At 34.8% G+C, this 13,477-nt stretch overlaps 2 protein-coding genes across 2 annotated transcripts; one reads left to right on the top strand and one right to left on the bottom strand.

Moving 5' to 3' along the window:
• Positions 1–171: 171 nt before the first annotated feature.
• HELRODRAFT_93524 (hypothetical protein) lies at positions 172–7,584 on the top strand. Its single transcript, XM_009011332.1, has 14 exons — positions 172–234; positions 651–788; positions 1,179–1,387; positions 2,848–3,037; positions 3,431–3,559; positions 3,778–3,899; positions 4,235–4,402; positions 4,833–4,989; positions 5,187–5,333; positions 5,452–5,664; positions 5,883–6,105; positions 6,194–6,323; positions 6,564–7,483; positions 7,505–7,584. Coding segments are annotated over exons 1-13 (1,932 nt in total). The 5' UTR covers positions 172–233; the 3' UTR covers positions 6,669–7,483; positions 7,505–7,584.
• A 2,067-nt stretch (positions 7,585–9,651) lies between these two features.
• HELRODRAFT_159446 (hypothetical protein) lies at positions 9,652–12,952 on the bottom strand (the record flags this gene model as incomplete). The annotated part of the gene is made up of 8 exons (XM_009011331.1): positions 9,652–9,773; positions 10,003–10,081; positions 10,257–10,334; positions 10,505–10,563; positions 11,987–12,161; positions 12,292–12,506; positions 12,669–12,726; positions 12,899–12,952. The coding sequence occupies 8 exons, from the start codon at positions 12,950–12,952 to the stop codon at positions 9,652–9,654; spliced, it is 840 nt and encodes a 279-aa protein (XP_009009579.1).
• Positions 12,953–13,477: the final 525 nt, after the last annotated feature.

Genomic DNA, 13,477 nt, shown 5'->3' with positions numbered 1-13,477 from the left:
AAGAGCAATCAGTCAGACGACGGAACGAAAAACAGCAACCCGATCATACTACTCACTCTACAAATACTACATTCACCGTTATATTTACCTATAATTTGCTGGATAATCAGTGAAAATACTAGTTGTCAGTTATAATACTACTGCAAAGTGCAACTGCTGAAAACTGAAAGTGGACTGACAAGCATTGCTATTTTATTAAGTTACACATTGCAAATTGAAGAGTTACCGCCACAAGTGAGCTATTTTATTAAATTAGTAATTTTTTCTTTTTTTTCCTCTCATTAATATTAAAAACATTAATATTTTTATTTAATTATTTTTTATTCGTAATCATGATACGATTGCACTGTGATCATCATCATCATCAGAATGATTAGAATTATAACCATTAGGATCATTTTCATTATCATTCGTTCAACCGCCATCATCATCACTACATTTTTACCGCTTAAACTAACATCTCGTAACTAACTCTACTTATATAAACTTTATTATTTATAATCTATTATCATTTTTAAGGATTTTCTAAACATTGCGCGATAATCATTTGAGACCAAAGTTATCATCGTCGCCATCTTAAGTATCACAATCTTCACCACCATCATTTTTACGTCATCATTCTTACATCATCCTTTTCCCAAATGGTTTAGTGTCGATCGGAAAGTACATTCCCGCTATAATCGTGGTGGGCATTGGTTTGACCTTCTACAGACTTCTGGGATTGGGTGATTATTTCGTCGAACTCATCAAGGCCAAAGAGTTACAGAAGGAATATGATTATATCATAGGTGCGTCGTTGCTGCTGCTGTTGTTGCTACTGCTGTTGCTGTTGTTGTTGTTGTTGTATCCCCAAAATTTAACATTCTTTTTTTTAACATTTTAGTTAAACATTCTTTGTTATTGAATGTGAATGACAGAGCTGCTATTCATAATTATGAAAAATTCTTGCTTACAATAATGGATCGTTGTAAATAATTTGAATATCAATGTTGAATTAATTTCCTACTGCTGTGAGTGTATAAATGTCAGAAGCAATTATTTCGATCTAAAATAAAATATAAATATTATATAATAAAATATAATAAATATGGAAAGGTTGCAGCATGTGAATTTTATTAAATTCAATTATGATAAAAATGGCCGGCGTATGTAGCACTCTAAAATTTCGTACCAAAAAGTTGGTGGGGGAACAGCGGGGGCGGTACTTGCAGCTCGCCTGGCAGACAACAAGGACTTCAACATTTTATTGGTGGAAGCGGGCAGCAACCCCTCCTCCAACCCTCTCGTCGACATACCTCTCATGGCGGACAGCATTAGAACGCCTCAGTTGGACTGGCACCACAAAACTGTTCCTCAGAAGTTTGCTTGCAAAGGGCATGTGGATCAGGTGAGTACATTTTGTTGCTTTCCAACACTTGTAATTTGGCTGTATTCTGGTTTGCGTCTCAGTTCAGCAATCAACAGCATCTATCAATTTTTCCGATGTGTTTATTTTGACATAATTGTAAATCTTGGTTTGGAGCAAGTGCAGGTTTCGGGGCATCCAACCACACTTTCACACAAATATTTATAATAAATAGGCAAATATCATGAAATCCTTGCTTTTCAAAAATTGTCAGTTGAAACTGTTCTCTGAAAAGGTATATTTTCAACGAATATATCGCTTTTGCCATCCACCTTGCGTGATGAAAAGCACCAGGAGCCGCAAACACGATGTTTTCTGACGGAAAGCGTTCTAAAAATATAAGACAAAGATTAATCAATTCTTTGTAATCGCTCCTTGGATGATGAACTGTTAATTGTTCTAGAAGATAACTTGAAATTTGACCCGGATTAATCAATCTGCTGGCCACACTCTTATCTTTAACTTCAGATTTAAATTTTTTTATCAATGTTGTTCCATTCAGTTTTAAATTTTTTGAAAATATCCGATTGAGGGCCTGTAGTCTTTCCCATCACAGCATCAAAAACGGATCTCAAAACTACCTCAAAAATGTGGTGGCGACATGGAAGATACAATCATTTTTTCTCCATCAATTGCTCTAATAAAACGCAAGCACCTTTAATGCGGCCAGTATTTATGGCAGTTGTGTCAAAGGACATTGCTTGAATCTTGTCAAGTGCACCCCACTTTCCAAGTTCTGAATAAACAGATTTTGCAATTGTACTGCCAGCACCATTCTCTAATTGGGGAACTCCATTTAACTATTCTTCTTCTCCACAGCTAATTAAGACTGCAACTCTTTCAACATTTTCTTTATTTAACATATCTGGAAGTAATTTCCCATCCCAATGTACAACTGCTCCTTACCAAAAATGAGAAATCGTAGAAAAACCAAAAGATCTTAATATTAATACATAAAAACAACATAGAGCACCCGGGTTAGTAATAGTAAATAAGTTATTGTGTGTTTTTGTGTTATGGAGAAATTCAACGTTTTTTCAATGTGTATCTGTAACAATGCAAATATGTCAGAAACTATAACTTGTAGCTAAATAGTGATTTGAAGAAAACTAATCAATGAACAAAATAAAACCAAAATCATGTTTCTAGAGTGAACCGTTATTAACAAACCAAAAACTGCGTTTTTTTCAAAATTTTCCAATTTTTCGAAATTTCAACCTCGATGAGGCACGGGTTAGCATTATCCAATTGAGCTAAAACTTTACAAATGTCATTTTTTAGTCAAGTGGCACAATTTAGGGGGTTCCCCCGATAAGATTTTGAAAAAAAATTTCTTGTGACCACCCTATTGTATATGCTCGTTCAAATAGGATATTTTAAAATAAGCTTTCCTTGAACGATTGACACTCCTACAAACGAACACCAAATAACTTGACAAACAGAGCGCCATTATCCATTCTGGAAAGGGCCTTGGCGGGACGAGCAACATAAACTACATGCAGTACCTGAGAGGAAGCAGGTATGATTACGACGGCTGGGCGTTGAACGGGGCTGCTGGTTGGGCCTACAAAGATGTTCTGCCCTACTTCATCAAGTCAGAAGATCAACAGAATGGAGAGTTTGTCAGGACGGGTGTGTGTTTGTTTGTTTGTTTGTGTGTTTATTTGTTTGTTTGTATGTTTGTTTGTTTGTATGTTTGTTTGCTTATTTATAAAAATATTCATGTTGTATGTTTTTGATTTCAAGAAGTTTTTTTTACACGGTCATGCTTTCATGTTCAAATTCCATAACATGAAGCAACAGGCGCTGGGCAAAATTTCAAGTTGAATGTTGTTAAGTGAAAAAGTTGTTTTCGTGTTCTTTGTATGTGCGCCTTTGAAAGTTACTGTACATTAAAACGTTCATCATAGATTCGAATGTTATTACACTTAGAAGGTTGATGATATTTTTTACGAACACTACCACCACCACCAAGGCCGCCGCCACCACCACCACTACCACCACTACCACCACCACCACCACCAGTGTTCCACGGGTTTGGAGGTCGACTGGCAGTGAAGGACGTTGGACCGACCACCATGAACCAGATCATGGGACTCTGTTTCAAAGAAATCTCGCTGAAGAAGAGAGACTTGAACGGGAAAAATCAGTTCGGTCCGTTGTGTGTTATGTTCAAATGTGAATGTTGATCGTCATGTGTTCACTGGTGGTTTGAGTACATATAGCTACGTATTAATTCCACACGTTACGATTGTCGTTCCTACATTTTTTCATTTTATTATTTTTTCCCTTTGTCATTAAGCATGTTGTAACTGATTTGGCGTCAACAAGAGTCAGTTATTTTTAATATAATAAAAGAAATGACGTGATAGGTTGGGGTCCGACGCAAGCCACAATAAGGAATGGAGTGAGGTGGAGCACGTTCAAAGCCTACTTGAAACGTTACATGAACGCGCCAAACCTGCATGTTGTTACTGACACTTTTGCTGAGAAGGTCCTACTTTTGAATAGCTAGTCCATTAATTCATTTCATTAATTTATTCAATGAATTAATTAATGATTGATTGATCGGTAGATCGCTCAATTAATAATTCATTCAATGATTTAATTAATGATTGACTGATCAATAGATCGGTCAATAGGTTGAATGAATTAATAAATAAATTGAAATTGCCTGAATGTTATCCTTCAGCGAACAACATGTTGAATGATGATAGATGAGTGATTAAGTCAGATGTTCTCTTTATTCTCACAAACTTTAACCGTTTAAAAAGTTTGTAATATTATTAGATTAAAATTTTCAAAAATTGTTCAAATAATCTCTCACAGATTTTGTTTGAGGGTAAACGAGCGGACAGTATCGTCCTGAAACACGAAAAAAAGACGGAAGTTGTGAAAGCTAAAAAAGAAATTATCCTAACAGCCGGAACCGTGGGTACGACTAAACTCCTCCTCTTGTCTGGGGTCGGTCCCAAGACTCACCTTCAAAAACTCAAGGTCATTTATTGTCTGTTAGATTGCTATGTGAGAATTTAGGTTGGTTGAAAAAATATGTCCGTGGAAGCGGCAAAACAGGTGTGAATGAAAACTTTACAGGTGTTAATTTCCGATATGAGCGTCATGCGTGTGTACAGTTGAATATATAATAATAAAATACATTCATGCGTGTAATAATAATATCACATATTTCATCTTTCAATTCAATAGTTAGGCATGTAAACAAACTGAAATAGCTCAGTGTCACGAACTGCTTCAACGATGCATCATACATTTGTTACCTGTAACAAGCAAGCAAGCAAACAAACAAACAAACAACTTAGTTATTGGTACTTAGTAAAGAATGACGACGTTGTCAACTAAGACTACGAAATACTCTTCATGCATTTATAATTAACACAAACTGAACACTAGACGTCGAACCACACAGATTCCAGTTGTGGCAGATCTGCCAGTGGGAGAGAACCTTCAGGATCAGGTGGTTGGAGATGGCATCGAGTACTACACCCCCTACCCCGGCGTCAGCATCACCATCAACATGGCCGACAGTCTGCTCTCATCTTGGGCCTACTCGCTCTTCGGCACTGGTCTGTCAAAATATTTCCAATTGAGATGTGATTTTTATTGAGAAAATAGCGTTGAACTATCTTTATTAATTGAATATTTATTAAAGCTATCAATTTTAATTAAAAGTTCAGAATGACGCAACGTTACACAGGTTGTTGTTGTTAACAAAATATATCATAGCCAATTTGAAAAAAATGATAAATTTAAAATTCAATAGAGGTCACTACTTCTCTCGCAGGTATGAAATCAAGTCCAAGATTCAGAGAGGCCACCGCCTACATCCGCCTCCGCCACCAGCCTCCGAACATCAAGTACCCCCTGTTGGCACTCCACATCGCTGCCAACCCCCAAGCTTATGAAGCCAGTGACTTGAACGTCGAAAAAGAGGTTTGTTTGGATTTTTTAAATCATTTGATCATTGACAATTATTTTTACTGACTATTTAAACCGACATTTTACAAAACAAATTCAATTCAAACTAGCCTCAAAACTCCACACTGCTCATGATCTTTTTCAGACCTGGGCAGAGATCCACGGCAAACCACTTTCCCGCGAAGGATTCACCATCTTTCCAGTTTTGCTGCACCCAAGAAGTAGAGGGACCATTCGTCTGAACACTACCAATCCCGAAGATCCACCTCTCATTGACCCCAACTATCTGTCAGAAGAAATTGATATTAAAATTTTGACTGAAGGTTTTTAACTTTCAATATTTTCTTACCTCCATGAAATGCTCACTCAACTGCACCGAGATCAACAGATTTTAACGTTCTCATCTAACTTCAATTAGTTATAATTAATCATCAAAACATTTAACATTTTTTCATACGTAATTAGTTTCACTACCAGCACTATTACGGTTGTTACATCACAACAATCCACACACCACTGCCATAACTTTCCTCAAACTCAGGGTTTCAGTTTGCCCGTCGTCTCCTGCACACTCAAGTCATGAAGGACTGGGAGTTCAAACTGACCAACAGACTGCTTCCTGAATGCCAGAAGTATGGAAATTATACAAACGCCTACGTGGAATGTCACCTTCGTCACATCACTATTCCCGGGGGCAACCTTGTGGGGACGTGCAAGATGGGAGCTCTCAATGACCCCAGAGCCGTGGTCGACCCCATTTTGAGGTTTGTGAATATTCTCTTGACTAATTACTGACATTTTATTTTTTTTAATATGTTTTAAAAATTCCACGGCTCATCAACTGCCCATCAGAGTTCGAGGATTGAAAGGATTAAGAGTGGCTGACGCCTCCATCATACCGACCTCCATGAGCGCTGACACCTACGCCACACAAGTCATGATCGCCGAGAAGGCTGCTGATTTCATCCTCGAGAAAGATACGGTGTGTTTGTTTGTTCGTTTGTGTGTCTGTTCGTCCGTTTGTTTGTTTATATGTTTGTTTTAGTTTATGGTGTAAATTAAAGTTATTGATGTTGACATAATCGGCAAACTTAATACTATTATTTTAATTTTTTGGGATCGATTTTTTGGAAATGATCATTGTAACTATCCAAAGTAATCAACTTTTGTATGAAATACACAAACGTTAAAACATCAATTAATTGATTCCTGGGAAATCCAGGTTAGATCAATAAAGGAATACTTCAAACATCTGATCGAGTCCCGCCACAAAAAAATAATGGACGACGAAGAGGCTGAAGAAGCTCACACTGCTAAGAAGTCGTAACAGACCGACTTCGAGAAAAATTTTCAAATAAAATCAAATTAATAAAATATTATGATGTTTATTTCGATGTGTATGTACATCATCAAATTTCTACAATGAAATTTAAAGTGATACGCATTCAATTTCTAAATTTTCGCTGATAAATATCTCATTCTCTTAAAATTAGGAGTCTTAAAGTCTCAATGGTTTAGTTTATCCGGTAGTTTTTATTTACTAATTTTAAATTAAAATCGAGGATTTAAGTTAAATTTATTTAAAGTTCGATAGTTTTTTTTAGTTTAATATTCTTTATAATCTAGTTTTATAAATTTCTCTTCAAATTGGACAGATATCTTTTTTCAAATTTTCATCCTGCATTCATTCATTCATTGTATGTAGCACTGTTGTCGGATTTTTCGAATTAAATTCTCCCCATAAAAAAAAATCATAACAATTAGCATCATAATAATGATATGGTTTGTTAGTTCAATTTTCATATATTTAGTCAAAATTTTTAAATCAATTCCTCTGTCTAGAATTCGGAAATATTGTAGCGTACGAATTGCAACTTTTACATTTAAATTTCCCTTGTTAAACGATTTATGTATTGTTTTTTTTTCTATAATTTTCTTAATTTTACAAGGTTGATAGCTCAACATAATTCTCCGCGTCAATCTGCAATAGTCATTTTTAAGTGCAATCACATAACGTGACATAACTTAAACACACACAACCTGGCACAATAATCACCACATAACATAACTTAATAATACATAACATTGCAGACAACCGGACTCAACCACACATAGCGGCATCTCACTCTCTTTCTCTCTCTCTCTCTCACGCACACACACACACACTCACACACACACAAACACAAGCGGCACGTTTTTTCCCTTCAGATTGATATTATCAAATAATAAATATTATTTCAGTGTGTATATTCTTTAATTGCCTATCAAATTTGTTACTCAATTAATACAAATTACTTTAAGTTGGGCATAATGAGATAAGAAAGTTGGTGGTTAAATAAAGTCAATAACATGAATATTGGAACCACGGAATTGTAACAAATTCTAAAATAACATTTAAAATAACAAAATGCTTAAACTTTTATGTGTGTGTGTGTTTTGTGTGTGGTGTGTGTGTGTGTCTGTGGTGAATTACAAGATTATATAATAAATATCTTAACAGTGTATTAATTAATAAATTAGTTAGTTGCTATTAGACAAAACAGAAGGAATTATATTTGATTAAAAATGGTATAAACATCTAAACATTGCATTATTAAGACAATAAACAAGTAACACAAGTATGCATATAAACAAGATTGGTAATTATCTGAAGGCAAGATGAATTAACTATTATGTTTTAATGTGTATTTACAGTCGTAATAATAGTGGTACTACTGTCGAGTTCTTAAGAGTCTACTGCAGGGGTGGGCAAACTTTTTACTGTGAGGGCCGCATTTAAAACTATTTTATATTTGAAGGGCCGCATATGTACTGAAATGGCAAATTTTTTCGACCCGGCGGAGAATTTTTTTAAGATATGTGGTTCCTTTTTTCTGCTTATAATGTCTGGCTGACGACTCGCGGGCCGCATAAAAGGGCCATAGTTTGCCCACTCGCGCTCTATTGCGTTTGTTTGAATAAAAATATTAAGTAATTAAAAATATATAGACGAAAAATATTATACAAAACTCTAATATCACTCATTATGTAAACAATGTGAAGAAAGGCGCTTTCAATATCAAAATGACGTTATATCTTGAAAATTATTAATTAATTAATAAACCATTTATAAATTAAGTCATCTGTAAAAACACTGAAAAAAATTGTTATAAAATATAAGGAATGAATGAAGAACTCTGTGCCGCTCACAACGTAGCATACACGTTTAAAAACATTCACGTACACACAGGCACACACACGCACAAACCTACTTACATATACATTATCCACACAAACATCACATACATACACTCATGCACGCACACATACATGCAGACACGCACGCACGCACGCACACACACACACAGGCAGACATACATGAATAAATATACATTTTTTCTACATGTACTGCATATGACAGTTGTATAAATGGAGACATAGCAATTGAAAAATGGAATAATTGAGCACCAGATATTATTAGGAAAAATGTTTAAAAAAATTACACTGGCCGCTTAACAACACGAATATCAAAAAATCTGGGAAAACAACAAAACAATTTGGAATGAAATGACAAAAACTAATAGATGACGAAATATCAATAAGACAACAAATGCCAACAAGTTCATGCAAAATTATCAACAAAACATTAAATTAACTACGAAACAATCTAATAACTCAATTTAGAACTATAAAATGAAAAAAAACTTTCGTAAGGTACAAACAACAACCAACCAACCAGCCAACCAACCAGTACGCCAACCAAAGGACCAACCAACCAGCCAGCCTGCCAGCCAAATCTAAAATGAATAAATAGTACATACAAGCAGCATGTACGTATATTTGCTAGACTCTTGTTATTTCACGGATCTCACTCTTAATATTTCACTGTCATGTTGGAGACGGCAAAGTTGTTTTACTAGCGCGGAATATCATTCACATTCAACTTGGATGACAGACGGTCGGTCCACAATTTGAAACGAGATTTTGTAATTTTCATTGGAAAATATTGAAGTTTTTTAAATTAGTTATGTACATGTACAATCATGATTATTTGACGGCAAGAAAATCACTTAGAATACTTATACGAACCCGAATACATAAAAATACTTCCAAAAACATTCATACCAACTTTACAGCTACAAACACACATACAAACTTATAAATAAACATTCGTTTACAATAACATTTACGAATGCTCATACGAACTTGTGCACTTACTCAGACATACAAAAATTTTCATACAAACTCATTAACTACGTGCATATGAAAAGTTCATAAAAACTCAACTTGGAACTCCCATCATTGAGCCTAGCCATAGGATTCAACGCGCATCAAGTAACTCTGTAGACTGTCTTGTACATGGCCTGCACAAAGTCATCAAAACTCATGTGCACGTCTGAACCTCCGTACCGGAAGATTATCGAATTCATTATGGATTGGTCCATTCTTGGATCTGCAAAGTTTTCAAATGAAAATTATTTAATGAGAAAATAATCAGGTTGATGTAGAACAAGTAGGTTTTAATCGCTACTGGTGAACAATTCAAAATGAAAAAAATAACTTTCAAAATATTTCTGAAAACTTCACAGTTCATGAAACTTCACAACCCGCCGACAACTTTGTTTGAAATAGTGCAACAAGATGAAGCACGATTCACAAATAACATAAAAACTTTCGCTAACGGACTGCTAGAAACAAATTCTGCAAGTATCGAACATGCACTGTGGCGGTGGTGTCCTCAGCGAACCTCTCAAACTTCGACTGTGAAAAACAAGTTGTTGTTGTTAGATCAATCGTATACATCAAGTTGTCGTTAGACCAATCACATACATCAAGTTGTCGTTATACCAACCATATACAACATCAAGTTGTCTTTAAACCAATCATATACATCAAGTTGTCGAAGAAATAAGATGAAGAGTTGATGACGTGTAACCTTAAGGTTGTTGAGATTGTTGATTGTTTGGTTCAGGTGGTCGTGTGCCTCTCTTCCTCCTGCTGATGCATTTATCTGCTGCTCATTTGTGGTGATGAAGATGATGACGGTGACGACGACGAAGACACCATTTAAAGAAAAACGACGACAAAATAATGAAGTAATAGAACAGTAAACAGTAGACGATGGTCATATAAAAATAATAGCAATAATTATAATAAATCTATAAATGATTCATTGTGTCTAACGCTGTAGAAGTTCTGAATGGTTTGAACCGTCTCGTAAGTCAAAGCGTACAATGCATTACCTGTTTAATAAATTTATTCGTTTGTTTATTTTTATTATTATGTATTATTGTTCGTATTATTATTATTATTATTAACTTTTTGCTATTCCTTAGATAGTAATTGTCGCATATATTTAATGCTGGTCTCTTGGTTGTAACTGCATGTAATTATTTTTATTGCAAGTGACCTCAATTATTAATGTATTATTTAACTAAAAACAAGCAGTAGAAAAAACAGTAAAAAAATAAACGCCTAAGTAAATGAATAAATAAGTAATAATAGATTTAATAATAATTTAATGAAAAATGATGATAGAATAATATAATTTATCTGCAACAAATACGAAGGTATAATGAATCATTGAACTACCGCCAGTAAATCGATCGTTTAAAGTTGTCTGGGCCGTTCTCAGATCCATCCTTGAAAGAGAAACATCTGAAGTTGCCGAAGATGTGTTTGATAGTTTTGTAGCTGGTGTTGTATTGTTACCAGACAGCCTTACATTAGCTGGCTGTTTAACATTAGCTGGCTGTTTAACATTAGCTGGCTGTTTAACATTAGCTGTCTGTCTAACGTTGGCTGGTAGTCCGCTATCGGCAGCTTTTTTGGCGTTATCTGCTTGGTTGCTCCCGATACTTAAGCTCCTAAAAGCTGATTTTTTCTCAGAGCTAGTTTGAGATTGCAGCTGGTGATCATAAAATGATAACAATTAAAAATATTCTTCCACTATGTAAGTATCTCAAACACACACACACACACACACACACACACACACACACACACACACACACACACACACACACACAGAGCATATGTCAGACTGGGATTTCTTCAGCATTCGAAACTAGTCACTTCGTAAAAAGACCATTACACTAACACGTCGCAAAGATGTGAAAAGAAATAGTGGATATAGTTACGAATAATAATACTTAATTGGGTAACAAAATGAATAGCAATCATAGAGAAGTTTGCCTGATGTAACATTACAACTGAGAAGATGAAAAGTGGTAGAAATGATGATGACACAAAAAATGAATATTCACTCACCGGTTTTTTGTTGAAGTTGGACACAAGGTCTCTGAAGAAGAAATAATTATTTTGAAAAAGGTTAAAATCTTATTGATCCGAGTGATGAAGATATCATCACGATGATGACGATGATGATATTAAAACAATATTTAGATATAAACTACAGCAATGGTAATGGTCCGATAGTGCTTTTGATTATGATTAATAACTACAAACGCTGCTGATGCTATGTGGAGTTTGACATCAAAATAAGAAAACTGAACAGGCTAATGCAAACATGCCGAAACACAATATTAGCAAAAATATGAGTACATAATATTTAAGTAAACAACAAAAATAGAAATTAAACAACATACTTAAAAATGATATTGTTAGCGTGTTCACAAAAGATTTGGATATCATATTTTCCAGAACTTTCCAGTTCATCCGTACACGGGATGAGGACATAATTTCCAGAATCCAACCTAACGTGCCTCGTCAGCTGACGATCCGTCGTACCTTTGTCACTGTCGTTCCAAGCATCAATTTTCTCCGCCCGACTCTTCCAGTTCAAACTGGTCAGATTCTCTTGAACTTTGTCATCTTTTAACTGTTCGAGTGAAAGTGGTTAGGTACGTGCTCCTACTTCATCACTATAATATTGTTCAGTCGACTCAAAAAATGAGTGTATTTTGTATTGACAAACTATTTAAATAAAATTAAATGACATTGAATCTCACTTTGTAGATATGAAAATCAACAGTCGATATTTTTTCTTCAGCCACGGGACCTTCTAGGAAGATTTGATTGAGGGAGATGACAAAGACGGGGCTGGCCTTCGATTCCTCCTCACTGACACCAATCAAGTACTGTTGGTTCCGCCAAAAATTTGGATCGTCCTCAATATTTCTCACCCAATTCGTTCCAGAACAGTTGCAACAACCTGGGTTTACGTCTGCATGCGAGAAAAAAGTACCTTTTAATATTACTAAACACGATAAAGAGTTAGAAAAAGAAAAATCATTGAAAAAATAAAATTTCTTATTATATATTGCAAAAATAACTTTTTGCTAATATCAAACGGACAGACTTTATGAATTTGTTTCTAATTGCAAACCTGAGACTGTGGTTTTCCAGTGTTCATGCTTCTTCCTGCCACACACCTTTCCACCTTTCTGATCAGTGAAATTGGTGAAAGCAACAGTGATGATAACAGAGCAATAAGTTAAGATACGACATAATAATAATAATGCCTTCAATAAGACAAAAGTATAGTATTGGCGAGAACATATGAGTATGAAACAAATCACGACAAAAAATTAAACTGACATTATATCAGAAACCTACCCAGTTGCAATAAGCTATCCCTGAAAAATTGGCGACAAAATCTTCGAAAGACATGCTGTACAAGAAATAAACAATATTATCATGTAGTTCATAGCAGCTCATAAAATTTTTAAACGTTAACAAATTAGAAATATGTAAGATACACAAACAAAATTATTTAGCTGTAACGCTGTTTTGAAAATTTCAAAATAAAATTTATCTTATCACTGCACAACACAAGAAGCGGATGACAGAGATGAATCACCACAACAATAACAGCGAAAGACATACATGACAACACTTTGGTCGAAGCAAAATTATCATTAAGTTTAAGTTACATTAACATTAATAAAAACCGTAAAGATAATGTAATAGATTTGAATTTTAATTTATATACAATTAACCTACTAAAAAATGCCATCCTCCGCTCGTATCAGCAATCGATCACGTACATTCGGCATCAAGTAGTTCCAGTATGATGAACTTTATAGTAAAAATAATTAAACTTAAATTTTTTAAATTTCAAAACTAGCGTGAAAATGCCCACAAAAGACAATTGTCGGTTTCTTAAGATGGTACAGCCAATCAAAATTAAAATAA

This window comes from Helobdella robusta (genome assembly GCF_000326865.2).
Source record: "Helobdella robusta unplaced genomic scaffold HELROscaffold_1, whole genome shotgun sequence".
NCBI lineage: Eukaryota > Metazoa > Annelida > Clitellata > Rhynchobdellida > Glossiphoniidae > Helobdella > Helobdella robusta.
This window is presented reverse-complemented; position numbering and strand designations above follow the sequence as displayed.